Source organism: Chiroxiphia lanceolata, chromosome 2 (assembly GCF_009829145.1).
Source record: "Chiroxiphia lanceolata isolate bChiLan1 chromosome 2, bChiLan1.pri, whole genome shotgun sequence".
Classification (NCBI taxonomy): domain Eukaryota; kingdom Metazoa; phylum Chordata; class Aves; order Passeriformes; family Pipridae; genus Chiroxiphia; species Chiroxiphia lanceolata.
In genome coordinates this window covers 76,682,592-76,698,207 of record NC_045638.1, presented here as the reverse complement: position 1 = coordinate 76,698,207, position 15,616 = coordinate 76,682,592, and the positions used below count along the sequence as shown (strand labels likewise).

At 39.5% G+C, this 15,616-nt stretch overlaps 1 protein-coding gene across 3 annotated transcripts in view; it reads left to right on the top strand.

Moving 5' to 3' along the window:
* ELMOD1 (ELMO domain containing 1) overlaps positions 1–12,779 on the top strand; it is a 45,813-nt gene extending 33,034 nt beyond the window's left edge. For all 3 annotated transcript variants that reach the window (XM_032678755.1, XM_032678754.1, XM_032678756.1), the window contains exons 7-12: positions 232–361; positions 3,389–3,522; positions 4,724–4,792; positions 7,119–7,169; positions 8,656–8,789; positions 11,393–12,779. In XM_032678755.1, the coding sequence (XP_032534646.1) occupies positions 232–361; positions 3,389–3,522; positions 4,724–4,792; positions 7,119–7,169; positions 8,656–8,789; positions 11,393–11,565 (691 nt within the window). In that variant the 3' untranslated portion in view covers positions 11,566–12,779. The remainder of the gene's footprint in view (positions 1–231; positions 362–3,388; positions 3,523–4,723; positions 4,793–7,118; positions 7,170–8,655; positions 8,790–11,392) is intronic.
* Positions 12,780–15,616: the final 2,837 nt, after the last annotated feature.

Sequence of the window (15,616 nt, the reverse complement as noted above, 5' to 3'; positions counted from 1 at the left end):
AAAAAATCCCAAATATTATCATCTAAGAAAGGCACTAAATATGACTATACATTTCACAAGGCCTTGTTTAATGTAATATTGATTTCTTGGAAATTTTCCCATTGTAATTAAAGTGTTAGACTATCAATTCATGGATGTAATGCTACTCATTAATTAAATGGGTATGTACATGGTAACTCTGTTTCATGGCTACATATGATTGAGTTGGATTATGTTGCTTCCCCCCCTCAGATTGGGAGTATCTCTTCAGGCATGCCTGCTGCAGATTGTGGGGTACAGAAATCTTATTGCAGAGGTTGAAAAGCTGCGCAGAGAGCCGTATGATTCAGAGAATCCGCAACATGAAGAAATGCTTCTGAAGGTGAGTGCTTAAGAGGTACTTAGAGGGCATCCTTTGTTCATGTTAGCTCCAAACAGCCTGGCTTATAAACCTCTTTAAAACATTGAGAGGTATTGTCACCTTCCTCCATCGTGTACTTGTTTTAAGACAAAACTATACAGCATTAAAATCAGGTCTGGGTATAACACCTGCCAAGCAAGCAGCTCACTCCCTGGTTGATGAATGGATTTTCCTTGGCTGGACTATATGTGGGCATTGGATACGTAGTTATATAGTGCAGAGCTGTTATCTGCAGTGAGCTCTGGAAAAATAGCCCTAAGTCCTACTTCAGTACAGCTTTCTTCAATGTAAGAAGGGTATTTTTCTTTATTAACCAGAGTAAAATTTTTTTCTTCAGTTCCTTTTATCTTTGAATACAATGTATCCCAATGGCAAACATCCAGATTTTTATTGTGTGGAATGGAAGGATTAACATTTATAGTTACCAAATATGTTTTGAAATGAAAACAAAGTGAAACTGTTCTTTGGAAAATACAGGTAGAGTTATGAAAACCATACCAATTGGGTTTTACTTCCTTCATGCTTTCAGGAAAGCCTCACACTGGAGCAAACAATAAAAGCATTTTTTTATCTTGACGCCATAAGCAGAGGAAGAGCTAGTGAATTCCTGTATTAGAAAGCAATTGAGGAAAGAATAAAGGGTCTGGAAAATAGTCTAATAGCAAGCCCTGGTATTTCTTCCAATCCTGTTTCTGACCCTATTCCACACTTCAGAGAAATTATAAGAAACATAGAATAAGTGATGGTGAGCTTATTATCTGAAAGCAAAATGCCTTCTCAGAGAATTTTCAGAATTCTTATAAAAACATACCACCTGTTTGGTTGTTGTTTGTTTTTTTCCACGTATTTGGAACAAAAATATTGAAAACTTAAATACCACTACATCCAAACCACGCTCTATCTTGCAATGCAGTGCTTTACACAAATTACAGTGAGAGCTTTTGGAAATTTTACCGTAGTTACTCAGCCTTCCAAATACTTCCAAAAATCCCAGTAGGCATATTATATAGGCACTGTCGGATGCAAATAACTGTTTCTAAAAAATGCCTCACATGGTCAGAGTTTGTGTAGGTGTCTGGAAAGCTGCTGTATTTAAGGTTGACCCTCCGAGAGGTGGGAGTCTCACCAAGGAGTTGTTAAAAATCAGAGTGCCCCGAAGGAGGGCTCTAACCATCAAGTAGGCTTAGGCAGATGGACTCCTCCTGTTCAAGTCCAGCCCCAGTGCAACCTAATGCACGAACTTCTGGGGGTAGAGTGAGTTTTAACTAAAAGGACACACAGATTTACCCACTGAGGAAGCCTGTGCCTTGGAGGTGAGCCTACATTGTTGGTCCCTGAAAATAACGCTGCCGGTTAATAAGTGCCTTTGGCTCCAAGAAAGCATTCCTAAATACACTGGGCATCTACACTGCCCAGAGAGCAAGAAGTGGGGTCTGAGGATGGGATCATAGGTGAGAAAGACCAAGGAGCTGGCTGTGGTCTCTTTCCAAGCCACCCAGCCTGTGAGGGCAAGGTCCTGAGAATCATGACAGCACTGATGTGTAGTCATGTAAATGCTTTAAAAACATAACTGCTTGAGCATAAAAGCAGAATGGAAACAGTATTTGTCTGAGGAAAGATTAAACAGTGCAGCTTATGCAACATTATGCAAACTCATACTGTTGAAAAAAGTATCAGTTTCACCTGAGTATTAGCACTTGTTTACAGCAGGTGTTTTGCTTTTGCAAATGTCAAATGGAAATATGTCCAAGGGTTTAATTCATTTTCCAACCCACACTGTGGAAGAATAGGCTAGTTGCTTTTCATTCCTTCTATGCACTCTGCCAAGTGATCTCTGCAATGGGTAATTCAAGTTCCTAATGACTGTCATTTATTCATGTTTACCAGGAGGGCACTTTATGAATGAGAGAGAGATTAACTTAATGTGATTGAACTAATGATTAATACTGTATTTACTGTTGATGGATAAAGATAGCAAATATGGTTTAAGCAATGATGCTTTACGCAGTCATTGCAAAGTGAAATCATTAAAGTTTTAACATTCCTAGGGCACTTAATTTTAAATTCAGCTAGGATTGCTAAAATTAAAACAATTTCTGGTTTTTACTGGGGAAATGTGCATACAGCTCTTTCCCTTGGGTACGCTTTGTCTAAGTGCGTTTCTTGAGGCCTTACTCACCAACTCATGATTGGTTATTAATTCACTTTTTTCTTAATTCTAAATACTGATTTCTTTAATATACTTTGGAAAGAGTGAGTTTGAGATATGGCACATGAGGTTTGTATTTGACAGGCGTCAATTTAGGCTGCTTTTAGGTGCCCAGCAACATAGTATTTAGGCACTAAAGTCGCCGGACCAGTGCAGCTAAGTGGATTTATTCCAGCTGGCGATCTGGCTTCTTAAATCATTTTCGCCTTTTTTTTAATGTGAGATCAAGGAATGATTCTTCCCTTAGTTAAATGTGATGGTGGCACATGCTATTCTTGTATGGATTTTATTTTTTTGTGTGTGTTCTCTGATTTGCTTTTCAGCACTGTTGTAGCCAAGTCAGCACTCTTGATTTATAACCTTTCCAGAGACTTGCAAAAGATGCCAGAGAAAAGATTGCTGCAGAGCCTCAGGGGCTTGAGGGCTGATTGCCTGCTGCTCTGTCAGTGATTTACAACCAAATCCAGCCCATTCCTGTCTCTGTGCTTAGGGAGGCAGACACCACATTGATGAACAAAGCGTGAGCAAAACAAGTCTTTGTGTGAGATGTTACAGCAGCTGTCAATAAGGTCGGAAGGGCCTTGTAGGGCTGAAACATCTGCAATACTTCAGAGCTGTTTGGGATTTCCCCCCACACACAGAAGAATTTAATTTGATTTTGTGTTCCAGTTTCTGGGATAGCAATGCAGTGACATTACATCAGAACTTAGTTTAAAAAGAAAAAAAAAGCCATACTAATGTGTGGAAGTTTAATTATGTTTTACTTGTAATCTTCCTAGTTGTGGAAATGTTTGAAGCCCAATTCACCACTGAAAGCTCGGATTTCAAAGCAATGGTGTGAAATTGGTTTCCAAGGTGACGATCCTAAAACAGACTTTAGAGGGATGGGTCTCCTGGGCTTATATAACTTGGTGTAAGTACGTTCCTCTGTATATGGGTTTGTGTGTGTCTGAAGTCATGAAAAGCAGATTTTAGCAAGTCTGTGGGAATAACTTATAAAAGTGGCAGGGACTTCATATTAAACAAATGAAAGAATTTATTTGCTTGCCTAATTTTTGGAGGGTTTATCTCTTCAAAGAATTCTCCTCTCTATCAGTATTCCTCATTCAACCTGGTAATACCACTTGCTAAGCCCTTTTTTTAGTTTCTCTGTGACACAGTGAGTTAGCACTCTCTTCCCATAAGAAGGAAACTGTAAAACATATTTTCACCAGTATCTAGATATCCTTCAACAAAATGCCCTGGAAGTATGTGGGTGGGAGGGTTATGTTACTGCTTAGCCACCTTCTTTGGGAATTTCATGCTGAATCCTTAAGCAAAACACTTAAAATGCAACCACTGATGACAGACTTCTGTGGTTTGACTACTACTTCAATTTCTGTTGATACTCAAAATGAAACATTGAGCTTACATCACTTCTTCCTTCCAACTCAGGAACACCAGGTGTTAGTACCATAGCTGTGCTTCATAATTTGGGAATTGGCTAATGCCTGTTATTTTCTCCAGCCATTATATTTACTGCAGGTAGTTATGTAATTCAGAAACATTTGATAAAATAACCTTTCCCTATGAGGGGAAAAAGAAATATTTTCTGCTTTTACAGATTGAAGGACATAAATCATCCACTGTCCATATGTTCTTTTCTAGCAAAGCTCACTCAAGGATCTGGACTCTTGACTCCAGCTTTGAACTTCCATGGGAAATTAATCCCTACTGTGTTTTTAACTTCTTAATCTTCCGTGATGACTCTTATCTTGCATAATGAATCTACCAGATCAAGAAGCCTGAACTGCTTTCTCTTGAGCTCAGCACCTGACATGCTCTAGCAATAAGCAGCTGATTTTCTGTAGGATGGGTAGAGAAGGGACTCTGGTAATGCACATTCACTAAGCACTTACAGGATTGCACTTGTAGTTTGAGGCTGCTTTAATCTTTTATTTTGGAGGTCTGAGTGGTAGCTTAATGAGTTTAACATGTCACACACTCCTCATACTGTGTAACACATGCAGTGACCTTTAAAAGGGTGTGTGTGAACAGCTCAGTATGTCTCAAGATGCTTTTTTTTGTTGTGTTTCTTTGACAACTCACCCTAAATACCCTATATATGTCTGCAGGTATTTCGCTGAATGGGACACTGAGATAGCTCAGCAAGTTCTCTCTGATTCTCTTCACCCTAAATACAGGTAACGCTTGAAATAATAACTTGGGAGAGCACTGTTCTGGCTCTGTCTCAGGAATGGGGCTGGGTTTTCTTCTCTTTGTTGGGTATATGCTTGGGTATTGCCACATGCTGTCTGTTTTCAAGTACTGATCCTGTAAACTGGTCAAGTACAAGAGGCGAACTTGTATATTGAATCTTGGAAATAGTTAAATTTAGTGTTAAATGTTTTCACTTCTAATTTCAAGTGATTTTTGTATTTTTATTTACCTTTCTTTTAATTTGTTTGTGTTTTTTCATAATTAAAGAGAAGTCACTAAGAAGGAACTAAGGTATTTTTTTTTCTTTTCTCTAAGTTTTCTGAGATGCTACATGTAAATAAACATCAAACCATACTACAATTTGGCATGTTATAAACTGAAAATCTTTGTTGCAACACCAAGAGATCCATATTCTTTTCTTCAAACTTGACTCAAACATAGCTGGTGGTGCAACACTGGGTACATATGAGCAGTTAATATATCAAAAACGAAATTCACCTTGCTTGATGTAGCTGAAGTGACTGACTTGATAATCATAAGTAGTCTAGGCCAAAAATTTGTTAGCAGAGCTGAAAGGGCCCTTTATTTATAGTCATATAATCTGTCTACCTTGACTAATGATGATCCCAATCTGGCGAGTCCATTGTCTTGATTGTTTAGAGATCAGGTACTTTCAGATGTCAAAAGCTGTGTTATGGGCAATTTGGGAATATGAGATTTACTCCATAATTATTGGAGGGGTCCGATACCTCTTATCCAGTTACATAAAAATCAGTTGCCTTAAAAGGCATTTTTCTTCTACCAGGAATGTTAGATATCCAGTCAGCTGGTCCACATCTGAATTCTGTGAAGCTTTTGATCTCCTTAGGGGTTTTTTTGTGATTGAGTTCCCAAGGTAATTCTATGACAGAAAGCCCATGGAACATATTAGTATTCTTCATTTGCATGTTTGATTACCAAGGGCAGTCTTGGAGTGCTGTGTGAGTATGTGCAATTTCTATGCCTTGACAGAGCATTCAGCAGAAGGATAGATGCTGCTGGGGGTGCCCATGGTGATCTTCCTGATGCAGTTGCTTAGCAGCTGTGCTGTTTTCTGACAGGATCATGATCAATGAATTTTCTGCCTTAGTTGAACTGTATTGCTTACCCACATCCTATGTGTGCCACCCTTATTATTCATCTTTACCTAGGGTTTTCTAAGTGTTGTTATGCCACATCCTGCAAAGATGGTTAAGATTTTAGAGAATGAGTGAAGAATAAGGTGTTCTGTATGCTAAGCCATTTAGAAGGTGAAGTTTTGTCCTTGTGCATACCACCTAGTAACACTCAGGTGAGGATGGATATGAACCTATTAGTATCTTAAATACTTAATGACAACAATTTTTATATACTATATTTACATGAAGCTCAGGGAATTGTTTTTAGTGTAATATGTACTTATTGTAGTTCAGGTATAGTCCAAGAACTATGCTTTCACACATGGTTGTCGATAATGTGGGATCTAAAGCTTGCAAACTCTGATTTACTTAACCAAGGCAAAACTGCCACAGCCATGTCAAGCTTGTAGTCCACTGGTTAGAGTCAGTTCCATGCCTGCTTTTAGCTGGGTATAAATGTAGGCAATGATTTCTGCTAAACTTCCTCATTTGAATAGACTCAGACCTGGCTAGTGCTATATTGGCTGACTGGTTGGATCATACAGCTTTTAAAAATCATTGAACAGCTGAAATTTAGTCTAAAATCAATCTGTTCCCTAGCTAATTTTATTTTAAGAGAGGTTTCTTCTGTGTCCTTGAAAATCTCCACATTATTATGCCAAATAATAGAAAATGCTGTTCTTTATTTTTGGCCGTTGAGTGGTTTCTAATTTGGATAGTCATAAAAACTGACAGTCAGAGGAGTATTTTTCAGGCTTGCTGCCTCAGGTGAATCATGCCTCCAGTGATGAGTCTAACCATCTTTGATTAGTTAAATGTAATTTCAACTTTTTGTATAGCTGAAACTTAACTGAAGTGGATCATCTTTGTGGTCAGTATAGAAAAGAACTGGCTTTTACTGTGAGCATTGACATAGGTACCTGTTTTATAACGGTGAGACGAGTTTATGGGCAATGATAGAAAGCCAGTTACCCATTTCAAGTCTGTTTATATCAATCCATGCAGCCAGAAGCAGAGTTAAACATGCTTAGCCATGTCAATGGAAGTAAAATACCATGTTCAAATGTTATAATATCAAAGAAACTGAAAGAAAATATTTGTCAGTTTGTAATTCATGGCAATATCTGAGTTTTAATTACTTTTTTTTCCTCAGCCAACTCAGCAAAGCTGAATGGGAGAAGAAAAAGTTTGATAAGGCAATTGGGTAAGTTTAAAGATCTTTTTAAAGTTGCAGGTAACAATGATGCTGTATATTTGAGCAGACAAAGGTGTTCCCTGGTTACATTTTAGAGGAAATTTCTGGAAGCATCTATTGTCTTAACCACACCTTGGTGTTGATCAAAGATTACAGGAGAAACAGTTTGTTACATTTAGAAAAAAATAACCCAAAAATTCCGTAGCAAGGAGAACATTCCTCTGTATGCTATACGTGTAGTGCAGTGATGAATATCTGTTTAATTCTTCTTAACGTATAATGTGATCAGATGTCACTTCCTGCTGTCAAAGCCAGGTTATGAACTGCTTTTAGGAAAATACAATAGGAAAAAAATTGTAATGACTTTTTTTCTTCTTAAGAAGTGGGTTTGGTGCAGCTGCATTATTCACGAGTATGGAACTGGATGTTCCTCCTGTGTGTGTCTGAAGATCTGCAATGTATCCTACTGTCCATATTTCACTTCTCTGTGAAACACTCCTCTAGGTCTCATGCTGCAGTTGACTTCTAGATTAGTGTTTATTATTTTTTCCTCTTGAAATACAACAAAGGTTGAAGAAAAGGAAAGTATTTTAGTTTACTTGATAGAGGCAGTTGAAAAAATACCCAGAACAGTCTACAGAAGACAGCTGTGTTTAGATGAGAAGAAAAAAACCGTCACTGAATATCCAAATATGTTTTCTTTTATCAATAAATGTCAGTGTGAGACTTTATGTGTTTTCTTGGGAAATAATCACTACCAGAAATGTCAAATTCTTTATGCATGAGTCTCACAAATTAACTTTCAGATTCTGGGTTCTGTTATGCCTAAATATACTTCACTTGATATCTCTTAGCAGGACAGGAGTTTGCTTCATGAGTTTGATTTTTCTTGGGTTCGTATCCAGTATGCTTTGACTTAGGTTTTTGCCTGTTTTCTGGCCTGTGTATCTAGTTCACTTCTAGGAAGAAGTGTGAGGTGACTCAGATGGATCTTTTTCACAGGCTTTTTAGCCGTATGAATGTCTTTATAGGACGGATTGTTAAAACCTGATTTTCCTAACTCTGGGTAATGAATTCCTGTGGGGCAGATAGTTTAAAGTAGCAAATGGTGGGTCACCCTGCAGCCACAGCCACCGTGTGGAGTCCTTGCCCTGTTGCAGAGGTGAGCACAGGAGCACAGGGACATCTGTACTTGTTTTTATTCCGTAGGAACTAATCAGTGCTGTTCCACTGAAGAGGCTTGCACAGTGATGAATCTCCTGTTTTCACTGTGTTCATGTATTTCCCAAGGAAAACCTGCTGGTAGAATGTACGAGGCATCCAGGATAAATGTTTTTCTTGCTTTCCACCGCATACGCACCTTGAAAACTCACAAAGGAGAAAAGTAATATACCTCAGTAACACACAAAATCTGCAGTGTCAGAGTCATCAGTGTGTCTTACAGTGTGCTGAAAGAAGATGAACTCTCTACAAATGTTGCTGCTTTTTCTTACAGCTACTCTTTTGCTATTGTGGGCATTAACATAACAGACCTGGCATACAACCTGCTTGTGAGTGGAGCTCTGAAGACCCATTTCTACAACGTTGCTCCAGAAGCACCAACACTCACTCACTTTCAGCAGACATTCTGTAAGTGGGGGGGGGGTGAAGGGGTGGGGGGTCGGGAAATACAAAATTTGTACTCTGCTAACCCTTTTTGTACTAGACATAGTTTTAAAAAAATAAATAATCTGCTGACACAACACAGAGACTGTAGTGCTAGTCTTGCTCTCCTGTCTTTAGGATGCTTGGATTCAGCTCTTAGTTGTGATAGATTCCATTACCAAACCAAGGGGTAAAATAAAACAAAAAACCAAAATCCCAGACCAAACAAAAAAACACAAATCAAAAAACCTCATTAAGTGCCTGAACAAGTGACCTTCCTGTTTTTTTAAATAATAAGAAGAAAGTAAAGGGACTTTAAGGACTTTCTGGAATTTGCTTCCCCATAAATCCAACTGTCTTATGATACTTCCATCTACATTCAGGTGTTACTCTCCACACTTCAGCAGAGTTGCTCCCCTGCCAAAATAATGCTTTCCCAGCTCTTTTCCGTGTATTTGATCATCTCTTCTACAGCAGAGGCCTGCTGTGCACTTTGCACAGTGGGAGTAACACTATCTAAACTTAAAATGTTTGGCACTGTTTCCCACAGCATTTTCTTGGAGAAACTGGCTGTTCATGGCTTGGACAGGTGTTCTCTTTGCTGGCTATAAAACTGGCTGGATAGCCAGATAGCTGGGTGCTGGTCACTAGTGGTGTTCCCCAGGGCTCAGTACTGGGGCCAGTCAAACAGGAATTAAACAGGAATAACTTCATTGATGATATGGACAAGGGGATCAAGTGCCCTCTCAGCAAGGTCTCAGACAACACCAGGTTGGGTGGGAGTGCTGATCTGCTGGAGGGCAAGAAGATTCTGAAGAGGGATCTGGGACAGGCTGGATCAATGTGTTGAGGCCAAAAGTTCAGCAAGGTGAAGTCCTGGTTCCCTCACTACAAGAAGGACAGTGAGTTCCTAGAGTGTGTCCAGGGAAGGGCAGTGGAGCTGAGGAAGGGCCTGGAGCACAAATCTTATGAGGAACAGCTGAGGGAGCTGAAGTTGTTTAGCCTGGAGAAAAGGAGGCTCAGGATGGACCTCATCACTCTCTGCAACTACCTGAAAGGAGGTTGTAGGTCAGGGTCAGTCTCTTCTCCCAAGTAAGAAGTAACAGAACAAGAGGAAATGGCCTCAAGTTGCCCCAGGAGAGGTTTGGATTGAATATTAGGAAAAATTTTTTCACCAGAAGGGTTATCAAACTCTGAAACAGGCTTTCCAGGGAAGTACTGGAGTTGTCATCGCTGAAGGTTTTTAAAAGACATGTAGATGTGGCACCACATGGCTTAGTGGTGAACTTGGAAGTGCTGGGGTAGCAGTTGGAATTGGTCTTAAAGGTCTTTTCCCACCTAAACAATGCTATGATTCTATATCCTATTCTTGATTTGTATTTCTTGCCATGTCTAAATCTCCCACCACTAAATCTGGGGGAAGAAGAGAAATGTTTTAGTGCCTTTGCAGTGTCACGTTACCACCTATAAAAATTTGGCTGCAGGATGGACTGTTCTCTTGGTCAAGCCTGGGACTTTGCCCCACAACCAGTGTGTCTCATGACCAACATACCCAGTCCATTGGGATGACAGTAGAGGGAGTGCTGGTTTTGACAGTTCTTATCCATAAAGCACATGAATCTATGAGTTGTGAAACTGGATTAAACTTCTGTGGTTTTGGTATAATGGGCCAGTGAAGGTGGTGGATGTTCATATACACCCCATCTGCCATCCTAGGAAAGACTACAGGTTATCCCATGAAAAACTTGAGGTTATCAAATGGATTTTATTGTAGAGAAACACCAACATATATACTTTCCTGGAGCGAGGACAATTTTTCCAGAGTTTGTCTGTTTGTGTCTGATAAACCCCTATTCTTATGCTCTTAAAGTTTCTCTCCTCTCCCTACTGCAGTCATCCTATGTTTCCTTCAAATTTCCTTCAATCCCAGGTAACTTTAGGCTTCATTAAATGTCTACGGGCTGCCTGACTGAACTGGAAAGTCAAAATTACATTGACCAGGCAGCAACCTAGGGGGACACAGTGGTTGTACTGCATGGACTTCCTAAATGCTGAATCCACGTTACCTCATTTGCACCCTTCTGCTCCCTCAGGCTGTGGGGACACACGTTAGAAGCTGAGAACTGCACTTGGCTCACTGGTCTTGGCCTCTGTTTCCTTCTCTGAGTGTACAAGCAGTGCATGAAACTGCATTGCTCCACGGCACACTTGGCATCATCACTGCTGAAGTACAGAAGGTGCCTCTTGGAAATCCCCTAAATTTTGGAGGGGGAAGATCTAACAATATTCTTCATTTTATATAGTGGGGTGTTTTTTAAAAGGGATTTTACAATCAGTGAATCCATATGTCAAGACAACTAGCGACTTCTTGTGTTTATGGTGAGAAGTTCTGCCAGCATGTAATATTCATCCAATTTTTTGTCCAAAATACGTTTAGTCTTGTCCCTGCCCAGTGTCCTGAAGTGTCAGACTTCAGTGACCAGGATTCCCTGTGCAGATCATAATTATGAATTGCAGGCTTCTTTCTAATTTTTTATATCATCTTTACATACTGTATTCATCTCTTCTCCCTTTTTATTATTTTGTAGGCTACTTAATGCATGAATTCCACAAATTCTGGATTGATGAGGATCCACTGGACATAATGGAGTTCAATCGTGTCAGAGAGAAATTTTACAAGCGAATCTTGAAACAGCTCCAGAACCCAGAGATGGCTCTGTGCCCTCATTTTGCTGCATCAGAAAGTTTAATCAATATGTAGTTACTCACTTGATTTTCTTTGGAAACACTGTCTCACTCTTGTGTTAGACCACTGTTAGACCATCGCTAGCATACTGGATGACCATGGCAATTGTGTGCATGTTTTTGGCGCAGTATTCATCTATTTTTGTAACATGGTCCCCTTATGCTTCTCTGGTGGGGGATTTTTCATTTTAAATGGGTGCTCATATTGCCTCATTATGCAGTGTTACCTTCTGAATTGATGTCCAGATATCAGAGTTTTTCTATTTTTTTAGACTTTCCTCATAATTCAGCATTGACAATTGAATTGTATTTCTCTAGCTGTGTTTTTGTATATGTGGAATAAGTAGCTGGATCTCGTATTGTAAAAGCTTTTTAGCTTCTCGATATGTTTTAAGGCTGGCATAACTACTGGCATTTCAAGCAAAATATATGTTTGGACCTCATCTAGAAGATAATATGTGTAATTTAATCTGATGCAGGCAAACACATTAAAGTCCAGTTTTCTCCATGCAGCCACTATATGCTTAATGCAAAATTAACGAGGCTTATGAGACACAAGTTTCAGTGAGAAGAGTTTGTGCAGAATTACGATCAGCTGCATGAATACCAAATGGTCTGGTGATGCTAATACATTCACACTGAACTGCAAACACATTCACAACTACCAGATACTGGCAGGGGCCAAAAATTATAACATCAGGCAGTTCTCACCAACACCACCATGCTGAGGCATGGTCTAAGTTCCTGCACATTCCTTTGAATATTCAGAAGTTAGTATTTCGTATCACATGCTGGAAGGCAACGTGATTTGGTCACGTGGTGCTTGGTGAATTCAGGGGGTCAAAAATCTACATCTTCTGTTTGAACTACTGAAAATGTTGCTTTTGTTGTCAATTCAGTTCCTAAGATCTGGGAGAAATAATTGATCAGAAGGTTTAGAGCAAAACCTCTCCTCTTGAGTTTCCCAGACTACTTATAAAAAATAATTTAAAATGGCAAGCTGCCTTTTTTCTAAAACCATAAGTGAGTAAAAGTGTTTGACACTAAGATTGTGTAGTATATTGAACAACATCTACCATGGCATTTCATACCCATGGTATTTTTTACCTTCTAAGCAATCAATTTTAGTATTATATGTTTGTGTAAATCACTTGCATATGGAGATTAAACTGAGTAGTGTCCAACTACTTGTGAATTATATCAATAAATTATACATCATTCTAAACTGAAGCAATGTGGGTTTTTTTTTTTGAGATATGCAGTAATACAGATGAAAGCTATTTTACTTTAATGGATCAGGTAAAATGGGAAGTAGCAGCTCTGTGGTATTCCCAAGTCTGAAGTGTGATCTCAGCTTCCCTAGATCAGGTGCTTTATATCATTTTAGTTGCTACTTGGGCCATGACGTTATAAGCAAAAAAAATAAAGCAATAGGAATATTTAAACTTCTTGAGAAACCGCTTATTGGATTTAAGCTCTCTCGTTTCTTTGCTGAAATGTAAGATGGGGTTCAGGGCTTCTCTGCAGGGATGGAAACTTGCACTCATTGTGGAGTTAATCAGCAAAATTCTATGGATATTGCAATAATTAGTCTTCTCCAATGAATTTGGAAATAGAGAGCATTTGCATATTTTGCATGAAAATACAAGGAATAAAACTCTGCATGTTTAACTTACTACCATTGATTTTGGAAAGTTGTTATTTATAGTCCTTAAGTCTCAAGGACTTTTTTATGTCACTCTTGAAGCCTCTAAAATAACTTTCTAGTAACAGGTTTTATAGTTTCAAATCTTAGACTCTCACTTTCTTTCCTTGTCCCACTCTGACTGAAATACCTTCTGCAATTTGTTAGGTTACACTGGTTTATTTTTAATACTCAGCACTGGAGTTCATGGAGTTGAGGGAAGGGGAAGGAGGCACAAATATTCCTGCTACCTTCTTACTGGTGTCATCCTCTCAGTTATGCCTTGTCTCAAGGTGTCAACTTCAAATAAAATCAGAAAATGTCATCTGACTCCATGTCAGATTGTATCATTATAATCTAACTGGTTTGGGTGATAAATTTTCCTGTCTTTCAGGGCAATGGATTTAATGAAGCTAAGTGTGATATTCCTTCTCCTGTGGAGCCCTTGCATGTGGGTGCCTTCACATCTTACCATTCTGCCCTCTTATGCTTCAGCTTTGTCCTAACATGCTTGTTCTCAAAATCCTTGCCAAACCTGCGGCAGAGAATGTCCCTGGTGAGTGCCTAACACTGGCTGTGTGCTGCTGAGGGAGGATGTTTGTGTGACACTGCCTTCCCTCCTCCCCAGGAATGACCCCCATGATGCAAACGTAAGATTTTCTTTAAGAAATCAGAATTTACACTGTCACTGACACAAATCCAAACTGACCTGTCAAAAACTGGGTCCTGCTGTCCCTAGGGAGAAGAAAATGAAGAAACAGGGATAAAAAAAAGGTATAAAGGTTATTTCAAGAAAGTAGAATCAGTATTTATACCCACTGCAGGGTGCAGAATTTGGTTTAATTAAGAATAAAGATTTCTGTTGGGTCTTTTGAAAAGCCTTCCACAGCCTCATGGTTACTGCACTTCACCAGATATCTCCTCTCCCATGGGTTCATGCCTGGCCATGTGCATCTTGGGAAGCAAGTGCTGCCTGCCCAGAATGTAAAGCAATTTTATACCTTTCTTTTTTAACAGGTAATTTTTGTCAGGCAAAAAATTTACATTGGCAGTGCCATGCAGCCCTGTGTAGTTTTAAAAAGTCAAAGCTGCTAATTTACTTTATAAAATACAAGACAGCATACTGAACCTATGCAGAATGTCTTGCCTTGGGTGGGGAGATGAAAATATGATTGGTGAAAACATAATATGGGGAAGTTTTATGTGATCTAAAATGCAGAAATGATTACCTTGATCTGTTTAAACCCAGAAAAAAAGGTCCATGTAGTGTTGGAGTTCTTTAATTCTGTGTGCAGAATTATATAAGGATGGCCTGTATTTCTCTGTTACAGATTCAGCCACTTCTCATAGCACAGCACTTCCTTATCCCAGTTAATGTGTATTTAAATTGATACCAGGGCTCCTTTAACAACGTTGGTGGATACCAACTTACCTTCAAGCAACCTTGGTTCTTCACCAGCATCTGTGGAGCTGGAGCTGTGAGAGCCAAGAGGATCTATTCCTGGGGGTTTGACTACAGCCAGGAGGAGAGCAAGTGCTACTCCAGCTTCTGAAACTTTTTGGCTTGTAGCTTTTTTTTTTCCTTTGAGGGAGGGAGAAATATTTTTGCTGTGATTTTAACTGTCTCTTTTTGAAGGTACTCCTGGTGCTGGTGGTATTTCTATGTACTATTTTTAGAAGCAAACAAGGTCCATCTTATCTATGTGATTTGTCTTGGAGAATGGTATCTCCAGGCTGTTTCCTGGAGCAGCACCAAAGCTGGACTGAAAAATTTACTGTCATGTACAGGGTAAAGGGGACTAATTTATGGTCATTTTTAATGGAAGAGCAATCTTTAAAAGCACTTATATTCACTGTGTGCCCTGTGGGGCACAGCCAAGTGGTGATGACTTAGCAGGCTGAAATACTTTGCTGCAAGCAGGGCATTTTCAGCATGCCTCCAGTTGAAATAAGTGCTGTTAGATAGAGCAGGATGTATGTGAACGGAGTGCTCAGGTTCATGAGCCCAGATCTGCTACTGCTGACCCGAAGAATCATTGGCTTCCGTTATGTGAGATCATAATTTCCTCCTTAAATCCCTCCCTTCACGGATTGTGGTTAGCTTTTAATGTGTCGTTTTTGTCAGAATGTGTCCAGAGGTTTTTGACTCTCCCACAGGGGTGACCAGCATTGCAGCTTTGTCCGCTAGTGGGGTATTGCAGGTTGTAGTCATTCCTGCCTGAGCTCTAGAAGAAACCTCAATCCGCAGCTCTGCCACTTGGATAAATCTGACTGAGGAAGAAATCAGTTACAGCCTGAAACAGTAACTGGAGTGCAATTCTATAAATGCTAAGCCCATGTGTTTGACAAGTACTGTTGGGAAAACAGGGGAAACTCTGTATAC